We start from the raw sequence: 27,682 nt of genomic DNA on the forward strand, positions 1-27,682 counted from the left end.
TCTTGCTGTCTCTCTGTCTCTTTTGTTTTCCTTTGGACAATCTGCCCTTTTTCCCCCCTCTCCCTTCCCCCAGCTTGCCGGCCCATCTGGCTGTCTGGGGGAGGGGAGATCTGTGGGGGGTGGGCGGGGGGGTAAGCCGGACCTTCTGTTTACCTTTTGTGTCACAAAGAACTTGGGAGAATTGCAGTCTGATTCCGGGTTGGGTCACAACTGGGGCAGCCTGCTCCCCTCCCCCTCATCAGCCAAGCTTCCTCACTACCCCCACACCTCCCCGCAGCAGCCTGGGAGGCTCAGAATTGGGGAGAGGATTAAGCTAGGCTTTGAAAGGAAGTTTATCTAAGGGAGGAAGGGTGGGCTAGATCCTGGGCCAGAAGCTGGGGGGGTTGAGGGGGCAGGTGCTGAGGAAAGGAGGGAAGTGAAGTGGAGGGTAGGAATGAGGTGCCTGGTGCTGGGAGAAGGACCCAGAGCTGCACTTTGTCCTGAGGTGGGGGCGTGGGGGGATGGGAGGCGGTGACCCCAGTGCTCTGACTTTGCAGAGTATCTGGGTTTTACGTAAAACAGGCCCATCTTCTGAAAGAGCCTTGAAGAAGTTCAAGGTGCCCTAGCCCCTTGAACCTAAGTCTCAAGTACCTTAAGTCTTGAACCTAATGATACACAGTCCTTCACAGTTCGACCCGGGTGGCAGAGAGAGGGACAAAATCTGGAAAGTGAATAATGGGAAGAAGGAAAGTTCTCATGCTAGAATGTTGTACAAGTTTCTCATGTTGTATCATGTCCAGACTGGGTCTCTTCGATTACGGACCCGCATGTGTACTCCCTGGGTCTGAAGTGGCCATTGGGCTACTCTTTTGAGTTCTTTGACCCCAGCTTTCTAAGAACAGGGAGGGACAGACTGGGAAACAGAAATGCTCCCCCAAACCTGAAAGGGCTTGCTGACCCAAGGCAAAAAGGAAGAAGCTTATTGGTGGCTGGAGAGCTCAGGTCAGGGACCAAGGATTTTGCAGTTGGGTACGAGGCCTAGGAGATGTGAAATTGAGAAAGGCAAGGAGGCTGCGGATCCTCTCCCTCCAAACCAAAGAGGTCTCTGGATGGCTTCAACCTGAAAGTTTTGGTCCAAGGGACAGATGAAATGACCCTTTTCTCAGGCCTTCTCTCTCCTCACTTCTTCACTTCCCAATAAATTCATACTTTGATTCATTCAGCAAATACTTATCAGTACTTCCCATGCAACCAAATTCTCAGAGTGTTTGTTTACCGTGGGGCATACATGAAGTGCTTTGCAAGTATCATCTCATTTCATCCTCACAATCCTATAGGGTAGATGCTGTTATTAGTACCGTCTTGCAGATGAGCAAATTGAGGCCGAGAGAAGTAAACTTGTGTGCAAATTCACACAGCTAATAAGGAGGAGAGCCAGGCTTTGGAATCAAACAGCTAGCTCCAGAAGACACACCGGCTACCCTGTGACATTGCCCACGTGTTTAGCACAGTAATGAACACCAGCAGCCCCTGGGTTCAGAGCCCTGACTGGAGGTTCTCTGCCCTCAGGGAGATGGGATTCTCTGGTCTATGTCTAAACTCCCCCTGGAGCCCCAACTGTTGATCTTCATCTCCCAACCTTAGATACCTTCCTTGCCTCTCATCCCAGCCTCATCATTCAAGTTTAAAATCTCCAGGAAGGTGAGACTTCTGTCCCCAAGTGGGGTCCAAGGTCTAGAAATACCTTTTCTATAAACTGTAGGCTGACAGGGATGGAGAGTAAGGGCTGGGTTTCTCCCTTGCCCTGTAGAAACATGTTCTTTGTGGACTTGGGGCTTGAGTACAAAGGGTAGGAAGCAAGATGAATGGAAGCCCCTTCCCCATGGCACCCCAGGGTTCTGGCCTGCTCCCTAAACTTGAGGCAAAATTGCCTCCCCACCCACCTCCCCGCTATGCTCACCATCCTGGTCCTAGAGCCAACATCAGAGGAGTTTGTAAAACCATATTAGACCTCCAGCTGCAGCCTAGAGGTTGCTTGGTTTGTGCTCAGGCTGGACAAGGGCGATCCTAGAAGGCAGTGCAGGTGGCTGGCAGTGTGGGCAGGGGGAACTGGGATGTGGCTTTTTAGTTCTGTCCAGCCTTTGTCTCACTTCAGCTCCCTTCAGGCCTACCCTTCTAGTATTTCTAGAAGATCTTCTTGGTATCTTACCACTATGTTCTTGCTGCAACTCCAGCCCAGAGCTAGTCTGAGGACTTTCTTCTGTTCATTTGCAAAGGAGTTTAACCTTCACCAAGCTTTAGCCAGGCTCCCCACTCACCCAGGGACCGCAAGCTCCATAACAAAGAGGTTGAGTTTGGGTCCTTGATTCTGACACCCAATTGTATGCATCACAACCCTAAGCCCTGTAATAAACTTCCTCCCTGACAGCCCAGCACACTGTATTAATGGGTGGGGGAGGATGGGGTCCTGAGGGAGGGGCTGGAGGCAGCTGTCGGCATCCAGCCCTGGGCTCATACTGCCAGGGCTTTAGTAAGCATTTAGCTGCCCTGGCCGCTCTCCAGACAGTGACTCACTCACGGGCCTTGCTGAGCCAACTTGCCAACAGTACCCATCCTAACATATCGTAGCCTGGTGAGGGGTGAACTGGGACACCGGGGGGACTCCAACTCCATTCTCAAGAACTTCAAAGGGTGGGGTGGGGAGTGGATGGGGTCCACCAGCTCAAGAGGTCAGCATGTTGCAGCCACCTCACTGACCTTTCTTGACACCATTGGGCCACCTCAGAGACAAGTACAGCCAGGCTAATCCATCCACATCTCCAAAGTTGCCTCTCCAGCAACTCCTCCGCCAGCTGGCAGAAACCTGCAGGGGCCAGGAGGCCTTCCAGGGCCATCTCTGCCATTCCCCTGCCTCTGAGTAGGAAAGCCCCAAGGAAGGAAAAGCCACATCCTCTCTTGCATGTCTCTCACAGTGACTCACTGCTGGTGCCTGGAAAGTTCTCCCGGGTGTCTAGTCTCAGTCTCCCAGCCGTGGACCTGGCGTGTTTCTAGTTCAGCTCCCTCCATGAAGTGAGGAGAAGTGGTCTGCTGCCGTGGGCCAAGTGGCCTGGCCACCATTGCCCTCTGAGGCCGCGGTGCAGTGTAGGCACAAGAGTGGAGAGGGGAGAGGAAAGGAGAATAGAAAAGAGGGGGAAAGAAAATCCAGAATGTTTTAAAATGTGATTTTCTCTACATCTGTATAGAATTTCAAGGCATAAAAATCACTTTCACGTATCCCTTCTTCCACTGTGTCTTGGAGGGCAAGACTGAGGTCTAACTTCCTTAGACCTCAGTTTTCTCTTCTGTGAAACGATGCCCTCCTCCCAGGCCTGTGGGGAAGATTCAGTGAGAATACCCATAAAGCTGTGTCTAGCATCTGAATAGCAATCACCAGTATCCTCTTGTGTAGTCCTGTAAAGCAGGGAGGGCAGGTATTCTGAACCCCCGTTAGCAGATGGGGAAAGTTGAGGTTGCTGATTTCAAATAAAAGTCAATGTCAGAGGCAAGAATCTAGGTCACCTGACTCAGAAATACAGGGCTCTGAGCTCAGCCCCACCATGCTGGGTACCCTGCAAGAAGAGGAGAGAAGGGAGAGTTGATCAGCCACCCACCTGCCTCTGGGGCCTCCAACAGTGGGCACGGGGACAGCTCTGCAAGGGGGGCAGTTGGTGCCATTTTCTGCCCCCAACCCAGGCCTCTCCCAGAGTGAGGACCTGGCTTTCCAGAATCTTCCTTAGGTGTAGTTGTAAAGAGAGCAGTTGGCCTTTGGGGATGCTGGTCTCATCCACCTTCAACCTCCTGGATGATTTGGTTTCCACACACTCTCCTGGTTCCTTCTCAAGACCTGCTTTTGAGATGAGGGAGGCCATATAGGGCGCAGAAGCATGTCCCTGAAACCTGTAGTCAACACAGGCCTGGGTTTCAATCCCAGCTGTGCCACTTAGAGCTCCTCTTTAGAGGCCCCTTCATTCACCTGGCTTTGCCGTGTCTAAAAAGCTGGGTCAGGCTCCTCCTGGGAGATTTGCACAGAGACGGCTAGGATACAGCAGGAAAGCCGGCCGAGGACTGGGCTCAATATTCATTCTGTTCATCTGGAGAAGGTTGGGGGTGTGGGGCTTCCCCATGGCCCTGAACCCACTGCACTTCCTTGGTTGCTCTGCTGTGGGGTAATTCCCTAACTGGTACCTTAAGACAGTCCTGCCCCTGCCAGGGATCCGGAAGGCAACCATTCCTCCCCTGCACCACTGGTGGACCTAACCGGTCACATCCTGCCCAGGACAAGTCCCTGCAGGACTCACCTCCCTCCCTGGCCCAGGGCTGGCAGAGGGGCCTCTGATCTGCTGGGGAAGGCATTTCCTGGCTCAGGGGAGTGAAGGACATGTAGTAAGTGCCTGCTGTGTGCTGGGCACTAGCTCGGGCTTGGGGGTAAGAGGGGAGATTAGAGAAGACTACATGTGATTTCGGTGGCAGATGTCCCCATTGGGGCCTGTCGTGCTCACACAGGCCCCTGGTCCTCCTTGCCTATGACTGCACAGGCCCGGGGGATTCAGGGAAGGTGGGGCTGGGAAAAGAACAGTATTACTGCTTTCCCCTGAACCTTTTACCTGTAGCTAGATTTCACTGGCCTCCTACAGAGGTCTAACCCAGGACAGAAAGCTGCTCTACTCTGAGAATTCTGCAGGTTGCATCTGAAAGGAGTCATCTGTTATAATTCAATCAGTCCCCACTTTATAGTCAAGGAAACTGACACCCAGAGAGGGCAAGTGACTTGCTAGAGTACACACACACACACACCCCCTCTCTCACATGGCACCAACAGCATCCCCTGGGCTTCAGCCATCTAACAGGTATGTTGTGTGTGCCATTAACAGGTATGTAGATGTGACATGGACATGAGCAGAGACAAAGTGCAGGCCCACTCCCACCACGGGGCCACTGTTGAATTCTTCCCTAGGTACAGGCTCCCCTCCCGGCCAGGCCACCTTGTAGATGGTGTTTGCAGAACAGACTAAGCAAGAGCTGGGTCTGGCCCCTGCCAGCCCTCTGCATCCCTGGGGGCCTCCTCCACAGCACTGACTTCTGAGCAGCATCACTAGGGTCCGATCTGTGTGCCCTGCGGAGATGGCACATCCGCAATAATGCCAGGTTCTGAGCACTTATTGTATGGCAGGCTGTATTCTGAGTGTGAACTCTGAGAACCTTGAGAGGCAGGCACCATTGCTACTTCTGTTTCAGAGACCAGAATACAGAACAGGCAGGAGAGTCACTTGTCTGAAACTAATGGGTGATAGAATCAGAACTTGAACCCAGGCAGTCGCACTCCTGAGCCTCTCCCCCATGTTGTGGGTGGGGCCTAGGTTGCGGCCCTCCCTGAGGTGAGCAGGCTAACGCCCAATCCTACAGGTGCCAGTGTCGGTGGCCATGATGTCCCCGCAGATGCTTACTCCCCAGCAAATGCAGCAGATCCTGTCGCCCCCCCAGCTGCAGGCCTTGCTTCAGCAGCAACAGGCACTCATGCTCCAGCAGGTGAGTCTGGCCCCAGGGTAGCTGGGAAGTGAGGGAAAAGGGGGGCAGGTAGGAACTGGCCTCCCTCCTCCCACCCTGTTTACTACCAACATCACCGAGGGCCAAAGCAGTGGCAGCAACCAGAGGTGCTGTCTTGGCCGGCCTGATCTGCATTCCTCCAGGGCAGCTGGGGACGGATCAGAGGCCCAGGCCTTTCCCACAGCAGCGCCCCCTACTTCCTCCTTGTGTGCTGACCCCACCACTATCTCCAGAACCCCAAGGAAATTCATAGGACTATAACATCCTGGCACCTTGTCCTGAATGGGGACCCCCCCAAGAGACCCCAGGGATTCAGAACTATAGGAGGAAATCTCTACTCCCTCCCCAGCCAGGCCCTGCTGGGACCCCCTTTTAGAGTAGATATCTCCCTGCCAGCCCACTCTTACCTCCAGGAGCCCAGTCATGACTGGGGAGGGTGGGGGTGGTGGTAGTGGTGGTGGTGGTGGTGGTTCTGGGGCCAGTAGTGTCCTGGATGGGCAATCCACTCCTACCCCTGCTGTCCCCACTCCCTTCAGCTGCAGGAATATTACAAGAAGCAGCAAGAGCAGCTCCACTTACAACTCCTCACCCAACAGCAGGCTGGGAAGCAGCCACCCAAAGAGGTAAGGGTCTGGCAGGTCTGGGTGTTCCCCCACAGAGGACCCCTGCCCCACTGCCTACAGCGTAGCCTCCCCTGGCCAGGAGTTCCACAGTGGCCAGAGAGAAATGCCTGTGGGGAGAGTAGAAAAATGAGGACAAGGAGAGGGAGGGGATCTGGCAGTGTGGGGAGACGGGGAGTGGGCTCACGTCTCTCTTGCCTCATCCCATCCGCTATTCTTCTTGCCTCAAGTTGTTGGACTACCGCCCTGGGAGGCTGAGCCTTGCATGCACATGTGCATAGTGCTATGTGGGTGCCAGAGGGCAGCCTTGTCCTCAGCCCTCTCCTGCCCCCTGTCTTGGTAACCCAGCCCCTCAGCCTTCCACTCTGGTCCTGAGAATCTTTCAGTCCCTCAGCAAACCACACACACCCTCCAGCCCCACCCCAGCTTCTGCCCTTTCCTGTAACATCCTGCCCAGCCCCTCCAGCTATCCCACAGTGTGCTCAGAGCTCCCCAGCCTACGCGCCCTGCCCCATGGGCCACAGAGCCTCCTGAGCTTCATATCAACCCTTCAGCCCCACGCCACATCCCAGACATGCACCTCCTTCCTGCTAGCCCAGCCACAGCCAAGTTCCAAGTTACATCTTTCCCAGAAGGCTGCCCTGCTGACCCAGTCTCCCCCTCAGTGGCCTTGTAATCAATGCATTATCTCTAGGGGGGGGGTATATTGCATTGCCACCCCCCCTTGCCCCCACCCCCCCTCCAGGCAGGCAGGCAGAGGCATCTCTGCCTCCCAAGCACCCAGGACGTGCTTGACTCCCAGAGCTCAGAAAAGACTTGCTGACAGCCTGACTTGTCAGTGCCTGTGTGAAGAACTCAGTCTGGGAGAGAGTGACCCAGTGCAGGAGTGAGCAAGTGCAGCCCCGGCAGCGGCCTGCCTGGCTAGTCCCTGAGCTTGGTCCCCATCACCAGCCGATGCTGATCTTTCAAAGTCCATGGGACTCCTTATTCTCTGTATCTAAGCGGCAGAAGAGGAGAGGAGCTTGGGGGGGGTGGGGGGTGGGTAGGCGGCCCCACCTCAGCAGAAGGGGGGCACCCCGGGCATGTGGGAAGGGTGCCTGCCAGGCGGGAGTGGCCCCCAGAGGCTGACAGGCTCATCGATCATCCTGATGAGCGCCCCCCCAGGCGTGCGCACAGCTGCGGTGCGGGAGCTGAGGAGCGGAAGGAGGGAGGCGGGAGCAGGCTGGCGTCGTGCTGCGTGTCTGGGGCTGGCTGTGTGTGTGTGTGTGCGCGCGCGTGCGTGCGTGCATGCGTGTGTTTACTGCGAGGAGGCATGCAGCCCTATGGAAGCTGGGCCGGGAGCAGAGAAGCCGCAGCTGCGGACGCAGCAACGACAGCTCCAGGGACTGACAGGCCGTGGGAGGGGGTGGCCGCAGGGTGGGGGCCAGATGGCACGCCTGAGGCCAACGGCACCCCTCTCTGCCCGCCCCCTCGGGCCTCCCACCAGGCACTGGGGAACAAGCAGCTGGCCTTCCAGCAGCAGCTCCTGCAAATGCAACAGTTGCAGCAGCAGCACCTGCTCAACCTGCAGAGACAAGGGCTGGTCAGCCTGCAGCCCAACCAAGCCTCTGGGCCTCTCCAGACCCTCCCGCAAGGTGAGTGGCCCTCCTCTCCTCCTGGGGGTGAGATGGGGAGGCCCCATGTGTCCTTCGGGCCCTGCCAGCCCCCTCTCTCCCTTTCCCACAGCAGCCGTGTGCCCGACTGACCTGCCCCAGCTGTGGAAGGGCGAGGGTGCCCCCGGGCAGCCCGCCGAGGACAGCGTCAAGCAGGAGGGGCTGGACCTCACTGGCACGGCCACCACCGCTACCTCGTTTGCCGCCCCCCCCAAAGTCTCACCTCCCCTCTCCCACCACACCCTGCCCAACGGACAGCCCACTGTGCTCACACCTCGGAGAGACAGGTATAAGCCCAGGTTGGGAAGGGGCGCTGCAGAATGGCCAAGGGCAGACCTGGACCCCAAGGGACAACAATGTGGTGGGGGCCAAATGGGAGGGTGGTGCTCAGGAACCCAGTTTATCTCTCTGGGAGCACCCAGAATTGTGTTTGGCCTTCAGGAAAACCTTATTAGGGACAACAACAAAAAAACATTATCAGCAGAGGAGCTGAGGCTGAGCTGGACTCAGGGTCACTGGGGTCTTCAGGGGCTCTGACCACCACCCTCCTCCTGCCCTCTTAGTTCTTCCCATGAGGAGGCGCCTGGCTCCCACCCCCTTTACGGACACGGAGAGTGCAAGTGGCCAGGCTGTGAGACCCTGTGTGAAGACTTGGGCCAGTTCATCAAGTAGGTGTCACTCGCTCTCCTTTCCCTTAGCCCTGCTCCCGCTGCGGCAGCCTTTCCCCACAGGGCCCCTCACCCCTCTAGCTTGCCATCCAGTCTGCCCCTTCTTGGACCTTCAGCCACCAGCTTTCCTGTCATTCTCACCCCAGGAGGGCCTATTCCTTTCTTGCCTCCCCCCTATCAACTCCCTGAGCATTCCGATCCCCCCCCATCCCCTCCCCCAGTCTGTTCTAGGCCCAAGCCTCCCTTCCCCCTTCCCAGCCTGCTAGAGCTCAGCAAGGTGGGGGTACGAGGAGACGCCGCCGAGGACTCCCCCACAGCCTTCCCCGCTCCAGCTTCCCAGCTCAGCCCCTGAGAGTGATGGCCTAGAGCCAGGGCTGCTGGACAGGCAGGGCGGGAGGTGGACAGGCGGCTGGCAGCAGGCAGCCAGCTGCCACAGCCATGCCAGGCTCTGTCACTGACTGATTAACTCTGCTGTCTCCCAGACCCTTGCAGCATCAGGGTCAAACAAATTGTTTTCACGCTTCGTCAGAGGTTTACTTAATTAGTTCATTTGCAATTAGATCTCTCTGTAGCTGGGATTTTAGCAAAGACATCAAAGAAGGCTGACGAGAAGGCGGTTTCCTCCGTTGCCCCATCTTTTTCCCACCTCTTCCCCTTCTTTGTATCCTTGGTCTGTATGCTTTCCAGGCTGTGGGCGGGATTAGAGGAGGGGGTGGAGGGTGGTGACAGCAGGGAAACCAACTTTCTCTTCCCCTTCCGTCCCCTGGAAGACACCTCAACACAGAGCACGCCCTGGACGACCGGAGCACAGCCCAGTGCCGGGTGCAGATGCAGGTGGTGCAACAGCTGGAGATCCAGGTGTGGCCCCCGGATGTGGGGGAGGCACGTAGGGGTCCAGACCCCTCCACAAAACTGTCTTTCTGGTTGGGACTTAGGGGGTCACGTGGAAGGATCACCTTAGGTGTTCTAGGTCCTAGTTACCATGGTCGTGAGGCAAGGACAGCTGGATCCTGAGGAATGACCAAGGTTGGGGGCCATCTCTGCTGGGAGGTCCAGGAGAGACTCTTGCTAATAACAACAAAAGTATTAACAGCTATGTAGTGAGCATTTTATGCTGTACTCAATACTTTATATAACACGGAATCTCTAAACAACCTCATATGGCGGGTACTGTTATTATCCCCACTTTACAGGTATGGAAAACAGAGGCACAGAGGGGTGAAGTGACTTGCCTCCAGTCATACAGCTAGTGGGTGGCAGAGCTGGGATTAGCCTCTAGGCAGTCTGGCTCCCGAACTTAAGCTGGATAATGCAGAGTACTCGAGAGGCTCCGGGACAGTCCATCAAGCAGTCAATCAATATTTACCCATTTCGCTGTGGCACCTAGCAGCATGCCCTGCCTGCAAGGGTAGTTGTGAATGATCTATTGAATTTATGAATGGGGTTGAATGAATCATTCATCCACCTCTGAGTCTCCATTCAGTATGAAGACCCCTTCACACACACACACAAATGCTACTGAACTCTGGTATTGTTCAGATACAGCCTCTGCCCTCTATGGGGAGAAAAGATCCCCAAATTATAGTATCTGTGATGAGCTGGAGGCTGGGACAGTCTGGAGGAGAATCACAGAGAACTTCAGTAAACCAGGGACCCCTGGTCCTGACCTGGAGGGTCTGAGGGGTCTGAGAGGCACAAAGAGCCAAGGCCTTCCCAGAACATGGACAGAGGGAGCCAGGATGAGAGTGGTGATGGGGATTCCAGTGGGGGTGTGTGTGTGTGGAGGAGGCAGAAGACCCATTGCTCAATCCTGGCTCTCCACAGCTTGCGAAGGAGAGTGAGAGGCTGCAGGCCATGATGGCCCATCTGCACATGCGGCCCTCTGAGCCCAAGCCCTTCAGCCAGCCGGTGAGTGACTCAGCCCTGCCAGCCTCCCACAGCTCCTCCACGTTTCCCTGGACCCGAGGGACCCCCACGCTTCGGGGCTGGTCTCAGTACCCACCCCATTGCTCACAGCTGAACCCGATCCCTGGCTCCTCCCCATTCTCCAAGGTGACCATCTCTGCAGCAGACTCATTCCCGGATGGCCTGGTGCACCCCCCCACCTCAGCTGCTGCCCCTGTCACCCCCCTCCGGCCCCCTGGCCTTGGCTCTGCCTCCCTGCACAGTGGGGGCCCTGCCCGCAGGAGGAGCAGTGACAAATTCTGCTCCCCCATCTCCTCAGGTAAGGGCTGCAGGGGAGGGGCATTTTTTCCCTAAGGTACCGCCGCCAATCTGGCTATCTCATCCTCTGCTGTCTCCCTTAGAGCTGGCCCAGAATCATGAGTTCTACAAGAACGCTGATGTCAGGCCCCCCTTCACCTACGCCTCCCTCATCCGCCAGGTGAGCACAGGTGGTGGGGGGAGGGGCTGGGGAATGGCACAGGCTGCATCACCCAGCCTGCAGGGCCTGGGCCAGAGATGTGACTTCCCCCTCACACCTGTCTTCTCCGCGCCCAAGTGTGCTTCCTTCTCAGCGATAGGGCCTCTCCTGCAGGCTCCAGCTCAGTCAGCCTGCTGGTCACTCGGACGTGTCTCTGGGGACACACACTATTTTTTGCTATTCACACCCACTATGACATTCATTTTCTCATCCCTGTTACCCACACTCCCATGAAACTATTTTCTGATAGACTGTGGCCACCCTTAGTCTCCTCCTTCTTCTCCCTCCCTCCCAACAGCCCCCTCTGTTCCTGCCCGTGTGTCTGTAATCCTCTTGTCCTTAATGCCCGGGTCACATTCACATGAACATGCATTTACACATGTCCTCTCTGATGGTCCCACACACACATACACACGCTCACACATATTCTTGTACACATACTCCCCATTTCATGCTTAGGCCCTTTGCCAAAATCAGGATAAATTCCAACACCCTGGACATCTCTCTCCCCAAAAATACTGCTTTCCTTCCTTCTACAGGCCAGGGGCACTGAAGCTGTCTTCTCTCCAGAAGACACCGTGTGCTGCCTGATCACATGCTTAACCTTTGAGGCTTGGGTGTCATCTGTCTTCAGGGGAGTTAGGGACCAGGCAGAAGAAAGAGATCCTGGCAGAGAGAGCACAGGCCTGTGAACCTTCAAGGCCCATACTGAGGGACTCTGCTTCTTCCCTGCCCACAGGCCATTCTGGAAACCCCTGACAGGCAGCTGACCCTGAATGAGATCTATAACTGGTTCACCAGGATGTTTGCTTATTTCCGGAGAAACACTGCCACCTGGAAGGTGAGGCATGCCCCTGCCAGCTGGCCCAGGGCCCCAGTCACCCTTGGAGACCAAACCTGCCTCACCCTTGGGGAGGCAGCTATATAGAAGTGGCCCCACCAGGACTCCAGCTGGGTCATGGGCCCCTCCACCCCCTGCCTTCTGCCCCTCCTGTCATCTCGGCACCACTATTTCACAGGGGCTGTGGAATGTCTGCTAACCATCTCTCAGTGACCCCCTTCCTTCCAGCCTTGTGCTGCCCTCTTTCTGGAAAGAAACCCTACTCTTCTTAGGGGTGCTCCCCCACGGGCCCCAAAGGCTCCAGCCTCCAGCATTCGGTGTGTGGGAGCCAAGAGGGAGGGAGGCTGGGTCATATTCACAGGAGACTCTAAGGGTCCAGATACCTGAGCTAAAAGCCCGTGTTCTGAAGATGGGGGTAGATATGTGCATGGACCGAGAGACCATGGACTAAACACAGGCACAAACAGGCACTCACTCTCCCCAGCTCTGCCATCAGCAACAGGCAGGTAATTGTCTCCATCCAATTAGTCATTTTCAACATCTTCAGCCACAAGAGTTTTCCTAGGGGACCAGAGGCAGGCAAGGGAGGGACACTAGGAAAATGGAACACGGAAATGTGGGCTGGGACACTAGACCATTTTTTTTTAATTATAGCTAAGATAGTATGTGAAAGAGATTGGTGAAAATATTAGGGTGTGTGCAGCAGGGTAGGAAGCGATATCTATATTGGGAGGGGTAGAAGGAAGTTGGGAGTGTTGGCAGCCCAGGGGAGGTTACACACCGCAGGAGGCCCTAGCGCAGACCTTCATTAGATCCCTGGCTCTTGAGTCCCCCTGCTGGTTCAGTGAAGAATTTGCAGCTAAATAAACTATCCCCAGCCCTGGCTGCCGCCACCACCACCAAATCCCACCAGGTTTCAACAAGTGTCGCTAAGGTCCTCTCCCCACCTGTGCCTGGTACTGGGTGGGGTCTGCACAGGGCCCAGTCTTTTCTCTCCCAGGAGTATGCTTAGTGCAGTAGGAGGGAGTACTCCATGACCTTCCCTATCCCCGAACCCAATTCCCAAAGCTTGGGAGAGGCGGCCAGCCTGGGACACCAGCTCTCATTGGCTGTGAGTGATGTCATTTCTTGCCAATCACAGTCCTGCACACTCTGAGACAAGACCACCTGGTCCAGTCTCCAACCTCTCGGCCAGTTCAGTTCCCAGGTTTTATAAATGGTGAGAGTCCTGCACAAACATTAGGTATCATTATATTTATCATGCAGTGCTTCACTTGAATGTTGCATATAACACCTTATTTTTAGGGGTAACCATGCAGGGCTTCCGTCTGATCACTTGTACCCCTTGGGGGCAGAGTCCCACTCCACCTTCCCTTCCTGCTCTCCAAACTGTCTTAGCCCACTGTAACTTTTGCTTCTCTCTGTTCTTGAGATCAGGAAGAACTGGTTTAGGTGATGTCCTTCAGTCCCTTGACTATCACCACACCACTCCCTACCCCCTCAGCCTCTGGACCGCCTATGGCTGCCCAGCCTCGGTCATCTCAGTGGCAAGCCCCCCACCCCCGCCCAGGTCTCCACCTCCGTCCCCCTTCACTTAACAAGAAGCCGCTGTGAAAGATCGCATGGGTGGCCTTCCTAGTTAGCGGTGCTTCTGCTGCTGTTTCTGCCACTTAAGGTGGCCTCCGTGGGCACAGCAGAATCCATCTCCGCTCCAGATCAACTTTGGCCTTTAGCATTTTTACAGTCAAGCTTCATACGTGTTACTCGGGAAACATACCCCGTCTACACCCTGTCTACATGCCTTCTGCCCCTCCTGTCATCTCGGCACCACTCTTTCAGCTTCCTTCACGCCCTCCTTCACCCTCTGTGGCCCCCATCCTGAGCTGCAGTCCACTTCAGCCCAGGGCAGGAGGGTTGGGAGCCAGCATGGGGCAGGCCAGCTGCTGTTCACCCTGGGACAGAGCTGCCATCTGCCAAGCTGATGGTCCTCGCCAGCCCTCCCCTGTGCCCGTCCTCTCCCAGGGCCCATGTTGTGGGCCAGTCCTTTTGTTTACGCAGCCCCCTCCAGACCCCTTAAATTGCCGTTAATGTTTCAGCGTAACGAATTAGTCTCTCATCACGAATCAGGCTTCGAAATGAGGGAAAAAAGCCCCGGTGAGGCCATCCTCGGAAATTGGGGTCATTCTCATTTGCAAAGCGGAGGATCGGAGCCCCGTAATGCGGGCAAATTTATTCCGAGGCAGGAGCCCCGGCGTGATTAGGCCCTTTGTAATTATCGCTCCAAGAGATTCCACTCCAGCCGCCCGCCTCCCTCGTGGATTAGCAAGCGAGTCGGAAAAATACACAGGATTTAATTAGAGGCAAATTAAAATTGGTAATGAAATCGGGCCAGTTGCAAGTGGCAAGAGTTGGAAGGGAGAGAGGGAGAGGGGATCTCCAGGGGCACGGGCTGCCCGCCCTGCCTGCTTTCTTCCCCGTTTAGAAATGTAAAGAGGAGACAAGGATGGGGACAAGGGGGGGAGGCTGAGGGAGGACAGGTAACAGGGACGGGGACAGCTAGGGGCTGGGAAAAGGGGAGGGAAGCTGAGAGGAGAGTACAGGGACAGGACTGAGGGGCATGGGGGGAGGTGGATGAGAGCCCCAGCCCAGGCTCCCAGGAGGGGAACTGGGCCAAGCACCCCCACCCTCACCCAAGTGTCCTATAAACCACATGACCTCAATTCCTGAAGTTATCCTGCGGGAGGGGGTGGGAGTGACAAGGTGACATTTCTTCTCCTCCTCTTGCCTTGCAGCTGCTAAGCCCACACTCTTCTGGTTTCTTTCTTTCAGCAAGTACATATTAGGCCTCTACTGTATACTCTCAGTGAGCTCTCTGTTCTAAGCCACGGCTTCCACACTCCCAGGGGTGTTGGCAGGTGCAATGAGGGTTTATGTGCTCTTTCTAAAACTTTTGAAAGCTTCATGGAAAACTGCATGCACCTGAGATGGGGCGTGTTGGGCTCACCGAAGCGCCAGGGCTTGCCCGTGGTGCCTTTGATTCATGGTGATGGAAAAACATTACTACTAACTAGGTATCTGTTAGTTGATAGACAGTATTGTCCGACTGTGGCAGGAGAAGGGGGTTAGATAGTGGGTGACCTTGGGTGGTAGAAGGCGCTGGCAGCCCCCGGCCCCGAAGTCAGGAGAGGGCCTTCCTCCTCAGGGTGGCTTGCCGGCCTGCCCTGGGCCAGGGCCGGTAGGACATGGACTTTCCCTTTGTACTACCTCTGAGCATCTGCTCTCACCCCTGTACCCCCAGAACGCCGTGCGGCACAACCTCAGCCTGCACAAATGCTTTGTGCGCGTGGAAAATGTCAAGGGCGCCGTGTGGACAGTGGACGAACGGGAGTATCAGAAGCGGAGACCGCCAAAGATGACGGGGTATGTGGGCCCAGATCTGGCAGGGTGCACCCCCTGGTGTGGGCTGGGTGGGGCGCACTCTGTAGGCACTCCAGGGAGCCCTATGCACCAGATCCTCTCACTTTGGGGGTTGAGTAGAGAGAACAGCGCAGGAGACCGGGGCGGGGGATGGGGGGACTGGAATCTGGAAGTGACATATGATCGGTAGGTGGACATTTTTGTCTCGATCTGCCCTTACCTCTGACTGAGGGAAGTGAGGGTGGGACCTGGTAACAGAGAGACAGACGCCCGAAGCAGCGTGGCCGGACCTGGCACATGACTGCTGAGGGGGTGCTGGTGAGGGGACTGCCCTCCCCAAAGCCACCTCCTCCTCCTCACAGAAAGAGCAGGCCTCAATCTGGGCCCCATCTCCTGGTTTTACAGGCAGATGAGGCCCAGAGAAGGCAGGGTCTGAAGGGGTCGCATGGCAGTGGCCGCAGAGCTGGGGCTTTGACTCCTGTCTTTGGTGTTCTCTCAGCCATGCAGCACTTTCAGTGTAAACTGAGGAAGCCAAGAGAGGGTTAAAACCTCTTCTTCTGTTTCCCCTTCTGGCAACAGTGGCCTTATCCCCACACCAAACACCCCCTTGCCACCATTCTTGCCTGTGCCTTCTGGGTCAGAGGCTCTTGGGGAGGGCAAGACAGATCTCTGGGAGTGTCTGTCCTTCTAAGACTTCTTCCAAAACAAGCGTCTGTCCTTCCCCAGAGAGTTGTGGGGTTGGAATAGGATTGGGCCCTGGAAAAAAGAAGGCAGGCCATCCCAGCGCCCCACGTGCCAGACACAGTGCTCGGTGTCTTCAGCCTCATTACCAACTTGGGACAGATGACCTCTCCGCCATAGCTGTGTGACGTTGGGCCAGGTCCTCAGCCTCTATACACTGGGGGTAATCACTGGGGAAGAGGCACAGCTTGAGCCATTGCCTTTTCTCAGCCAGCTCCAACTTTCTGTGTAGAAAAGTCTTTTGGATGGAGCATGTGGGCACAGGCTGGCACAGGGCTTATGAGATACCCCCAAAGTCAGGATGAAGAAAGTGTGACACGTAAGATCTGGGACTGTCAAGGCTCAGACCCTGCCAAACACTAGAAGACCTAGACCAGAGAGAAGTGGGGTTGGTGTGACATGGAGACACTGGGGGTTCCCAGCTCCCTCTCTCAAACTCTCACACTAGACACAGTGCAGCACCTCTGCCAGCCTCAGTGCCTCCCCTGTGAAAGGGCCCGGTCATCGTGAGCATGGAGCACGCACCAGGGCACAGGACTCAGCAAGCAGTGGACAGTCCTTCTCTGGCCTCCCCAGAAAATGAAGGGACAGTCCCTGACACAGAGCAGGTCCTCAGGGGAGGGAGTGAGTGACGAGTGTGTATGAATGGACCAAACACTCCTTCTCTCTCCCCAGGAGCCCCACCCTGGTGAAGAACATGATCTCGGGACTCAGTTACGGAGCACTTAATGCCAGCTACCAGGTGACGGGCCCACACACTGACCTGTAGAAGAGACCTTCCCCACCTGCCCCTGCAGAGGACCCATCTATGGGAGGAGGGGAATGGGAAACAGGGTGTAGACCACTCTGGGTGCCGGAACCCCAGCCCTCGGTCCCAGTCACTCGGGGCCCAGCCCCACTTCTGGCTTCAAGGCTGGGTTCTGGTGGGGCAGGACAGAGGGCAAGGAGGTTGGCATAACTGATGGCGCCCCCTTGCCTGGGGGTCCTCTGTCTCCTGGGGAGAGGGATAAGTGAGGCCCAGGTTCCCAGGAAAGCTGCGAGGCCAGAGGTCAGAGTCAGCTCTGGCCTTGGGAAGGGTGCTGTGTTCAAGGCCGAGTCTGCACACGGTGGCCAAGATCAATGTGTCTCCGGGGCCCGCACATACACTGGAGACCCACTAGGGTTGGAGAAAGGCCCAGACCTGCCTGGGGAGCCCACTGACAGGGCCTAACACTGTGCCTGCAGGCCGCCCTGGCCGAGAGCAGCTTCCCCCTCCTCAACAGCCCTGGCATGCTGAACCCCGGCTCCGCCAGCAGCCTCCTGCCCCTCAGCCATGACGACGTGGGTGCCCCCGTGGAGCCACTGCCCAGCAATGGCAGCAGCAGCCCCCCTCGCCTCTCCCCACCCCAGTACAGGTGAGCTCGCAGCATGACCTGCCCCAGTGCCCTGAGGGAGGAGCAATCTCCCGTTGCAGGTGGGATCCCCATCTTGTCACCGCTCCACGGCCCACTCCCCAGCACCTGGTCCTCGCGTCCTCCGTGTGCTCTCCCCCTCTCTGCACGCCTCTCCTGTCTTCACCTTCCCTCACCTCCCCCTCCCTTCCTATGCTCCTCTCTCCCCCTTCTTTTTATTTTCCCCCATTCTCCTTCCTCTCCCCTTTTTTCCCCACTTACTCTCCCTCCTTTCCCACCCGAGGCCACCTCTACCCATCCCAAAGCCCCCTTCCCTTTGAAGAAAACCCTGGGGGAGATCAGACCCAAGACTTGCAAGCCCCAGTGGCTCTGGGATGATGGCTCCTAGAAAGGAGAGCTATGGATACCCTACTGTGCCCCCAAAATTCTAGATGAGAGTTTTGGAGGGACAGGGGTAAGCTCCCAGGGTGCCCACACCACTCCTTCTGTCGCAGCCACCAGGTACAGGTGAAAGAGGAGCCGGCTGAGGCGGAGGAAGACAGGCGGCCAGGCCCCTCCCTGGGCCCCCCCAACCCTAGCACCACGGGGCCTCCAGAAGACAGGGAGCTGGAGGAGGAGCTGCCTGGAGAGGAACTGTCCTAAGGGCCTCCGGGGGCTGGCAGGGCTGGGGTGAGACCCCGCCTTCAGGAACCCAGGCCCCACCTACCCCCACTCCACAGTCCTGTCCAAACCTCAAGGCACTTCTAGGACTCTGATAGGGGGCTGGGCCAGCGACTCCTAACGTGACCTGACTGACAGGCCTGGGGAGGGGGCTTGGGGAGGGTCCCACCCCCAAGGGGACACTGAATGCCTGGTCTGGGACCATATGAGGACTTGGAGGGGCCCAGACCCCTCCTGAGAACCTCCCCTACATCTGAATTCCGCCTTCCCCCAACCACCAGCAGCAGCAGCAGGGCCCTCCTCCCCTACCAGCTCTCCCCGGCAGGGCCCCTCAGCACCATGGAGACCCGCAGGCGGGGCTAAGCCACCCCTCTCAAACCCAGGGCCCCTCGCACCTGGCCCTGGCTGTGTTTTCTGGCCAGAGGCCCCCACTTCCCTAATTTGTGCTCCCTTCTACCTTCTTTTCCGTACTGTGAAGAAATAACTCCATCCCCAACTCCTGCCCCTGCCTTGGCCTCGGTGGGGGAACTGAGGTTTCAGACCATCCCCTGAAGAAAACAGGTCTGAGGGCTGCACCCACCCAAACTCATAGCTGGGGTGGGACGAATGGCATGTCCTGGGGGGCCATGGGAGTAGGACCAGGCCTCAGCCCCTCCCCACCTGAGCCAGGGCTGTACCCACCCAAACTCATCGCTGGGGTAGGACAAATGGCATGCCCTGGGGGCCCATGGGAGTAAGACCAGGCCTCAGCCCCTCCCCACCTGAGCCAGGACCTTGGCTACACTAGGCCTCCCTCCATCCCCATTTGCTGGGGGCTCCTCCTGCGGCCCCCACACCAAGGAGCACAGGAAGAGTCTGGCACACCCTCCTCCACAGAGAGGCCCGTGCCAGGTAGACTTTAGAGGTGGAGCCGCTGAAGGGGCCCAGCTACCCTGGAGGCTGGAATTGGGGCCAGAAGTGGTTCCAGGAGGAAGCAGCTGCCTCGGTTGCCCAGAAAGGCCAGGCTGACTCTGGGCTTGAGGGTCAGGGGGGATTAATATGGTGGCTACTGTCACCCTACAGGCCACCCCTGCCCCCAACCTACAGGTCCCCCATCTCCCTCCCTCAGCACCCCTTCCCTGTCACCCCAGTTAAACGGATGACCAAAGACCTTTCTTATGCCGGAAGCAAAAACCAAAACTTTTTGTTGGCTTTTTCCTTTGTCGCCTCCCTCACCCCCTGCTCTTCCTGTCCCCCACCCCGTCCCCAGGCTGGAAGCCCTCCCTCCACTTAAGTTATTGTTTTAAACCAAAGTTTACAGTGTCTGTTGGTGGCCAAGACCCTCTCTCCACCCCTCCTCCACCCCACCCTGAGGACCCTGGGACTCAGTAGAGACTGGGGGCCCTGCTCCTCTCCCCTTCAGCTCTTGCCTAGCCAGGGGGAAGGAAGGAGGGCAGAGGGAAGGAGGGGACAGCTGTCAGCACCCCACGGCAGTGGGCACATGAGCCCTAGAGCCCACCCTGGGCTGCTTCCTGGGGGCTCTCCAGACCCCTCTCTAGGACCAAGTCCCCCCATCATGCTGGGAGTTGGATTCCGGCGAAGAAGCTGGAAGAAAATGAGACTCCACAGACCCCCTATGGGGGACCCCAATTTGAGGGCAAGGATTGGGTGTGTTGGTTACTCGGGACACCCAGACCAGGTCCCTTTGCTGAGAAGACTCCTTGGACTCTTTCCCAAGAAACCCCCACATACACCTCTTCACAAGCCACCCCTCCCAGAGGCAGGGGGCCCCTGCCCCCTCCCCATGTACTCCCCACCTGTGTTCCGTCTGACCAGCACAGAAATATTAAACGTCCTCTATTCACTGGGCCCTGCGTGTGTCACCAAGTGGTGGAGGGCGGGGTGGGGGGGGGGTGAGTGGAAAGGTTGTTCTGGGGAGCTGGGGCCAGGAGGCAGCAGCTGGACATGGGAGGGGGTGGGGGTGCTCCCTAGGGTGCTTTTCTTGTAGTGTATGGGTGGCTGGCTTCGACACCTGAGGGCTTGTGCTGGAGAGCCTGCACCTCCACGTCTCTGGCCTGGTCCTCCCAATGGTTCCTTTCTGCTCCTCCCTTCCCCCTCCACCCCTCATATTGGTATTCTCTGGTATGTTTCTTCAAACTGGGTCTCTCCATTCTCTCTTCTCCCAAAGTCACCACTCCTTGCCCCAGTTCCTTTTGGCTTTGGAATCCAGGTTCCTGCCAGTGTTTTCAGCAGAGTGGATTTCCTCCAGCGATGGAGAAGATTGCTGCTGCCAGGCCCTTTTACCTGGGCCTCCGTCTGTGCAGACACCCCTCAGCCCCAGGGCCTTCTGGGCCAACATTCCGTGTCCTCGTGGGGTCTACCTAGTTAGGCCTGTGTGTGTGCATGTAGTGGGGGGAGTATGAGGAAAAGAGGAAGGTGTTGAGAAAACGGCAGAACTAGAATAAGTCACCCCCAAATCACCTTTCCTATACTCCACAGACTTTTCCTATAACCAAGTTCGGGGGCAAGTGGGATTGGAAGGGGTTAAGATTTAGAGATTGAGGCTTTCTTCACTGGCTTCTCCATCTCAGGCCTGTCTGGTTATTTTCTACTCCTTTTGACCATCTGTTTTCTCTCACTCTCCCTCTTATCCACTCCACCTCCTCCCCCTGCCTTAATCCTTTGGACACACGGGAGCCTGGGGTGAATTCCCTGTATACCTGGAGGGGCCCAGCCAGGTCAGGCCAGGAGTGCTCGGTCTGGAGTCTCAAAGCACCCACATCAAGCCCGCAGGCTCACCCACCAGACACTATAAAGAATTAGCACTGCTGTGTATTATAATCTGCCCCTCCCATCCCCTGTGGAGGCTGCCAGGCCCTGTACATAGAACTAGCTGCATGTAATCTGTGTGGACGGCATTCTCTACAATGCAATAAAACAATTATCCACAAATCCACTGTGGCCTCTTCCCCTGCCCCTTCTTACCCTCTGGGACCCGCCAGCTCCTAGAAAGCCTCGCAGAATCCAGAGGTGTTGGCTGCCCAGCTCCCAGCCCCTTATCCCATCCCTTGAAGAGGGTCTGTTGTGTAAGCTGGGCCCAGTGGCATCCTTCCCACACTAGGGACTCCAGGGACAAGACACACCCAGCCTCACTCCAGGACAGTCCTCGCAACCTAACTTCAGTATCCCCTGTTTCCAGTAGAGTCCTTTAAAATTTCTCCCACGGGGATATGGTAACTGTCAGGCCGGTGAGTTTGGACATGGGTCAGGCATTGGCAGATGAGAGTTCTCACAACATGAGAAACGGGACACTGCTGTGGACCACCATCTTCTGAGTACCTTGGTCTTACGGAATTAGTAATTCCCTACCGGTCTGGCAGATCTCATGGGTCGGGGTGGGGGGTGGTGGGTGGGTGGTGGTGGTGGGGTCTTCCCTCTGTTATTACCTTTCAAGTATGAACCAACTCCCCACCCCCATCACACGTTGCTGTCGAGAAGTTCTACACACTGTCTGGTCTCGCCTTCCTGTCATCTGCAGCTGTTAGGAGGGGCAACTTGTTCTCGGCCTAGCATTTCTGCCCTGATAGGGAGAAAGAAGCTATCTTTGGAACCTATTCTCAGGCTAGCAAAAAAGGGGATACTACAACTGGGCCATTTGGAAGATGGGAAGTTAGCACTCCCAGCTCTGCCCTGGGCAAAAGAACCCCCTATCCTGATATTCAGAAAGCTCTTCCGTCACCTTACCATGAAGGGGTCACCCTTGTCCAAGGACTTGCCAACGGCCAGTAGAGGGCGCTTTAGACAGAGTGGTCCTTCAGCGGGGCATGCTGAGTGGGGTGTGGGCCGCAGGGACTCAGCTTCCTGTGGGAACAACAACCAACCACCCCCCAACCCCCCTCTACCCCCCCCCCCCCAGAGATCAGTCTCTAGAGCAGGACAGGAAAGGATCCACTCTGCTTTTCTGGGAGCTTCCCAGACCCCTGACCTCTCACCTGAGAAACATCCTGGGCAAAAACAGCAGGCAGGACAGACGAGAAGAAAGAGACCCAGACAGAAGACCTCTGGGGCCTAGTACATCGGGGACAAGGAATTTTTATCGGTGGTGATGATGAACGTAATGAACTCTCCCGTGTACCAGACACTGCTGCGGAAGCGTTACATCCATGTAATCCTCACAACAACTCTGAGTTAGAAATGATTCTTACCCCATTTTATAGATGGGGAGACAGACACAGGGGAGGACAGCAGTAAGCAGAGGAAGCATTAAGAATGAGCAGCCTGGCTTACGCAGGACGGCAGGAGACTCGCTGGCTTAGTGGCTTCCTAGGAAAACTACTATGACTCCCCCATCCTTCCTAGAGACACCCCAGGGGGAAACTGAGGTACACAGTGCCTCAAAGCCAGGAATTAGGCGCTGACTGCAGAATTCCCCAGCAGCCAGCTGTTCATTTCTAGGCAAAATGAAGTAAGCTGGGAATAGTTACTGAGAAGCAGAAGAAATGAGAAAGAAGGCTGAAACACCCTGTAAAAATAATCAAATGGGAGCCTTTTCACAGAACAGGGAGTCAGCGAGGAGACAAAGAGGGCTTTGTCTGGGTGGGGAATTCACAGTGACCGCACACACCACGCGCGGGGGCGCGCAGACAGACCCCCACTCCCACCCCCGCGGCACACACCTGATACGTGCAGCGACTCAGGTGGTTTACACCAGAGGTCCCGTCCATCTTAAAAGCCGCCAATTAGCCTGTGGACACCGGGCAAGGGACACTTGCCAAATGGCTATCACGTGGCTTCCCGTCACACAGGCTAGGGACCCCACGCCTGCCGTCTGCCTCCACCCCAGGATCAAAAGTTTAGAAAAACAGCCCCTCCTGAGAAGGTGGTCACGGTAGCAGCCAAGGCTGAAAGGCCCTCTGTCCTAGCCAGCAGGGATCGGGGTGGGGTGGGGTAGGGAGCGGGGTGGGGGCGGTGGAGGGCCTCCCTGTTTCAAAGACGGGCTGAACTGATGGGGCTGGTGGAGTCGGCTGGGCACGAGGGTGCTGGAAGCTTCCAGCCCAGACTGGCCTTTTAGGGGCCAGTGCCACAACACTCTCAGACCTGGGACTCTGCAGCAGCCCCACCAGGAAACAGATGGTGATTGGCTGCCGGGGAGTAAACAGCCCAGTGAGGGCTGAAATCCTGCGCCTGCTAAAGGCCAGCTCTATGGCCTTGGGAAAGCTTCTCAACCTCTCTGGACTTCCTTTTCCTCATCTGTACATTAGGGTGAGGTGATCATCATTGACTGAGAGGATTAGTGACCTAAAAAGGTGTCTGTACATAATAGACTAAGCACATTATAGCAGTTAATAAAATGCAGTCTTGGATGCTGATTACCATCGAGGTCTGGGGGTCAGAGTGCTCTGGAGGGCTTCCTGGAAGAGAGGTTGAAGCTGGGGAGGGGAAATGGGTAGGAAGAGGGGAGAAGAGAGAAGAGACCTGCAGAGGGGCTGAGGTGAAGCTTGGGGAAGGTTATTGTGGATGAAAACAGAACCTAAGGGAGGCAGGAGGGCCCCCCGTCATTGCCAACCCACGTTTACACCCTCAGCACTGGCCTGGGCCTTGGCAACTGGCTTTCAGTGCACTTGCCTACTTTTTTTTTTTTCCCCCAAAGATAGATTTATTTATTTATTTATTTATTTATTTATTTATTTATTTATTTATTTATACAGGCACTGGGTACAGTCAGAAGCGCAGGAGGGTGAGAGAATTCACCAGAGCCAGAGCGGAGCAGAGCAGGCAGAAGGACCGAAGTACACTGCTGAGGGGAGCAGCGGGCGGCAGGAGAGGTCTGTGCGCCATGTGGGACCCTCCTCCGGTGGCCGGGGAGCAGCCAGGGATCGAATTGGCGCTGCAGAGGCTGCGGGCAGCTTCGCAACCCGGCGCTCAACCGCTGCGCCACCGGGGAGGCCAGCACTTGCCTACTTTTAAGGGGTGCTAAGGACTATAAGAAGATGAAGGGGCGCTTTGACAGGAACCACGCATGCCAAGCCCACATTTGATACCCAGGAAGCGCAGGCGCTGCTGACACGGGGTGTGGACAGTGTCATTGAGGAGTTTACGCCCAGAGGGGGCAGTCTTGTACTTAAATAAACAGCGAGCAGGCTTAGCGGGCTATATATCATGTGGGAGGTTCCAAGGGCACCAGCTATGACCTTCAGTGGTGTTCCAAGCAGGCTTCTGGGAGAAGATAAGGCTTGGGAGGAGCCTGGGAGGAAAGAGAAGACAGGAATGAGTGGCAGTGAGGGAGAAGGCAGGGCACAACTGGTGGGACTTTGGGGGAGAGCTAGGAGGACCAGAGAGGGTGCAGGTGCGGGGTGGAGGGTGCTGCAGAAGTGAGAACCAGACTCTGGAGGGGATGCAAAGGGCATGCTAGGGATGCAAACTGGGGGCTGGGGTCCAAGGGCCAGGGGAGGATTTGGAGGTATCAGGTGTGGATGTCAGAATCGGGGAGAAAGGAGCCATGAGAATAGGCTCAGTGCAACATTGGGGCTGTGGGGGCCAGTTAGGCGGCTACTGAGGTCGTGTGAAGGGTGACGGGAAGAAGTTCCAAACAGGAAGGTTGCCTTGGAGAATTAGGACCGAGACGAGTGGCAGATGGGCCTGAGCGGCTGCATGAGAGGAAAGGGCCAGAACGCCTCAGCTGGGTGGCCCCCGCATCTACAGGAGACGAAAAGCAGCTATGGCACATTTGAACATTATGCAGCAGAGAAAAGGAGTGGACAAGTGCTACTTGTATGGGCAGGGGAAATTTGCCCCCCCCCCCACAAAAAAAAAGCAAGTGGGGGCCTCCCCGGTGGCGCAGCAGTTGAGCACTGGGTTGCAAAGCTGCCCGCAGCCTCTGCAGTGCCGGTTCGATCCCCGGCTGCTCCCCGGCCACCGGAGGAGGGTCCCGCATGGTGCGCAGACCTCTCCTGCCGCCCGCTGCTCCCCTCAGCAGTGTACCTCGGTCCTTCTGCCTGCTCTGCTCCCCGCTCTGGCTCTGGTGAATTCCCTCACCCTCCCGCGCTTCTGGCTGTACCCAGTGCTTGTATAAATAAATAAATAAAAATAAATCTTTAAAAAAAAAAAAAAAGCAAGTGGGAGAAAAATAAACAGCATTGGCATTCATATAATGCTTGAAGCACCCATCACAGTGCTGTCTATGTCACTTACCAAACATTGGAAGAATTCGTAGGGGTGTAAATAGGAAGTTTGGGGTCTCAGTCATCATTGCGGGAGGGATAGTCAAGAAACTTCAAGACTGTGGATGCCACTACATGTGACTCTGGAAGCACTGCAGTCCATCCTACTGTCCCCTCCACCTTTGGTGTGGCTGGAATATTTCATTTCAAAACAAAAGAGGAATCATTCCAAGGTGGGGTGTGTCTCACAGGGCGAATTCTCATCCTTCCACCCTCTCCATCTCAGGGCAGAGCCAAGGTCAAATGTCAGACTGGGCTTGCCGGGGAGCAGGGCATCGAGTTGTCCGGGCACAGGGGCTGGAGAGATGGGCCTCAGGGAAGCACATCTGGTCTTGGAGCAAGAGGCGTGGCTGGGAAGTTAGTGGGCGATGGCAGAGGGTCTGCAGCGCTGGGGCAGTCAGGCTCAGGGCCTGCAGGTTCTGGGAGCTGCTGCCGCCACCCCCACCACGTGGTCTCTGGCACCCTGGGCAGAACAGATCCCAAGGAGCCAGTGCGTGGAGTGGAAATGGGGGCATAGATGTGATCTCCTGAGATGAGTTTAGCAGCAAAGAAAGAGAAGACGAGAGAGAGACAGCCATGGAATGTCAAGAAAAGGTTTTATTATTTTTTTCAGCTGTAATGTTTTTGTGTATTTTTGTATTGTGGGGGCATAAGAGGTTCAGGTTGTTTCTCCTACGAGTGTGTGTGGTGTGCGCGCCCGCCTCCATCAGACTGGGCATTCTCGTATCTCCTTCCTCACGCTCTCCCCCAGACTAACTGAGCTGCTCAGGAAGAGGGGTGAGGCCCTCTTCTGAGAGGGGAGTCTGGAAACAGTCTTGGAAACTTGTGCCTGGAGGGCAGGGAATCCCACCCAGGAGCTGAGGCCCAGGTCTGTCTGGGCCTTATGATGCTCAGAGGAGAGCAGGCTGACTCGCAAGACAGACAGACTCACCCTGACAGAAGCACTGCAGGAAGGAGCTCCAGAAGCCAGGGACGAGGCAAGGAGAGCAGGACTGGTCAGCTCCGACAGTGAAGAAGTGTCTCTGGGCCTTCACCCTGGAGACCTACCCACCTACCTTCCTGTCCGCCATTACTTGCCACCCCACACCCCACCAAGCCACCCCTCCCACCACACAGCTTCTCTTTTCCCACCTTCTTACTCCTTCTTCTTCCTCCTCTTGCTCCAGCTTCCCAAAGAAGATTTGGCCCCATCAACTGTTCCCAGAAGCCCTGTCACACCCACACACCTCGCTGTCTGCTAGGCCTGCCCCTGGCCCAGCAAGGGCTTCCTATGTTCTGCACCAGAGTCACCCCAGCCTGGCCCTGTGATCTTCCCCTACCCCGGAACAGTCAGTTGAGAAGTCTTCACCGAGCACCTACTGTGTGCCCAAGCTGATGGGGACTGAGGAATGTGGCAAGTCACAGAGGGCACCAGTCCTGCCCTTAGGGGGCTGGCAGAGCAGTTGGGGAAGGAACACTGATAAGTAAAGGAAGTAAAATAATAAGTCAAGATTAGGCAACCGCAGAAGAATGTACTCTCGCCTTTCTCTGTAATTAATCCTTGATACAAAGAATATCCTTCTAATGACAGCCAAGGGGTTTAATTATTAAAAAAAATTATTCTTATAAAATTGTTGCTAATATGGTGGCAATGAAGACAGCAGTATAGAAAAGGGTCATCATAGAGAAATAATGACGTAAAACTATAAAGTCATCCATACATTCAACACAGAATACAACTTACTGCGGGCCTCCCTAGTGGCGCAGCAGTTGAGCGCTAGGTTGCAAAGTTGCCCGCAGCCTCTGCAGCGCCGGTTCGATCCCTGGCCACCAAGGAGGGTCCAGGGTCCCACATGGCACGCAGACCTCTCCTGCCATGCCTGCTGCTCCCCTCAGCAGTGTATTTCGTCAGTCTGTCTGTTCTGCTCCCTGCTCTGGCTCTGGTGAATTCTCTCACCCTCCTGCACTTCTGACTGTACCCAGTGCTTGTATAAATAAATAATCTTTAAAAAAAAAACTTACTGGGCCTCCCCAGGTGGCGCAGAGGTTGAGCACTGGGCTGTGAGGCTGCTCGCAGCCTCTGCAGCGCCAGTTCGATCCCCGGCCACCAGCGAGGGTCCCACAAAAAAAAAAAAAAAAATTACTGCGTAGGAGGCCCATGTGAGCCCTAAGAGTAGAGGATAAAAAGAATAGTTCTTCCCTCCCCTCAAAGAACCCCAAGGAGAAACAGATGCAAACACAGAAAAATGGCCATACAACAGCCACCTGAGCCTGGCACGCAGGAGAGGGTATGAGAAGCTCCCTGGGTAACTTGGGGAGCCTCTAGTCAGGGACAGCTTTTGAGCTGACGTGATGGAGGGGACAGGGTGAGAGAGGGTCTGGTTGGCGTTGAGGTTCCCGACAGCAATGGCAGGAGAATCAGGCCTTCCAAGCAGAGTGGAGTCATATTACAGAAACTTGCCTGCCCAACTCTGAAATTAGGACTTTTTACTCTAGAGAAAATATTTTTGAGCAATGAATGACATGACCA

At 56.0% G+C, this 27,682-nt stretch overlaps 1 protein-coding gene across 3 annotated transcripts in view; it reads left to right on the top strand.

The window, feature by feature from the left end:
- Positions 1–19,832, top strand: part of FOXP4 (forkhead box P4) — a 51,386-nt gene extending 31,554 nt beyond the window's left edge. For 2 of the 3 annotated variants that reach the window (XM_037519680.2, XM_037519681.2), the window contains exons 4-17: positions 5,422–5,544; positions 6,099–6,185; positions 7,669–7,816; positions 7,908–8,121; positions 8,398–8,502; positions 9,273–9,360; positions 10,327–10,410; positions 10,555–10,726; positions 10,809–10,885; positions 11,664–11,765; positions 15,064–15,185; positions 16,599–16,665; positions 17,148–17,317; positions 17,809–19,832. In XM_037519680.2, coding sequence (XP_037375577.1) covers positions 5,422–5,544; positions 6,099–6,185; positions 7,669–7,816; positions 7,908–8,121; positions 8,398–8,502; positions 9,273–9,360; positions 10,327–10,410; positions 10,555–10,726; positions 10,809–10,885; positions 11,664–11,765; positions 15,064–15,185; positions 16,599–16,665; positions 17,148–17,317; positions 17,809–17,956 — 1,707 coding nt within the window. In that variant the 3' untranslated portion in view covers positions 17,957–19,832. The remainder of the gene's footprint in view (positions 1–5,421; positions 5,545–6,098; positions 6,186–7,668; positions 7,817–7,907; positions 8,122–8,397; positions 8,503–9,272; positions 9,361–10,326; positions 10,411–10,554; positions 10,727–10,808; positions 10,886–11,663; positions 11,766–15,063; positions 15,186–16,598; positions 16,666–17,147; positions 17,318–17,808) is intronic. The other variant, XM_037519682.2, reaches the window with a different exon arrangement.
- The last annotated feature ends 7,850 nt before the right edge of the window (positions 19,833–27,682 follow it).

The sequence above is a fragment of the Talpa occidentalis genome, unplaced genomic scaffold (genome assembly GCF_014898055.3).
Source record: "Talpa occidentalis isolate TD23 unplaced genomic scaffold, MPIMG_talOcc4v2.1 talOcc4.2, whole genome shotgun sequence".
NCBI lineage: Eukaryota > Metazoa > Chordata > Mammalia > Eulipotyphla > Talpidae > Talpa > Talpa occidentalis.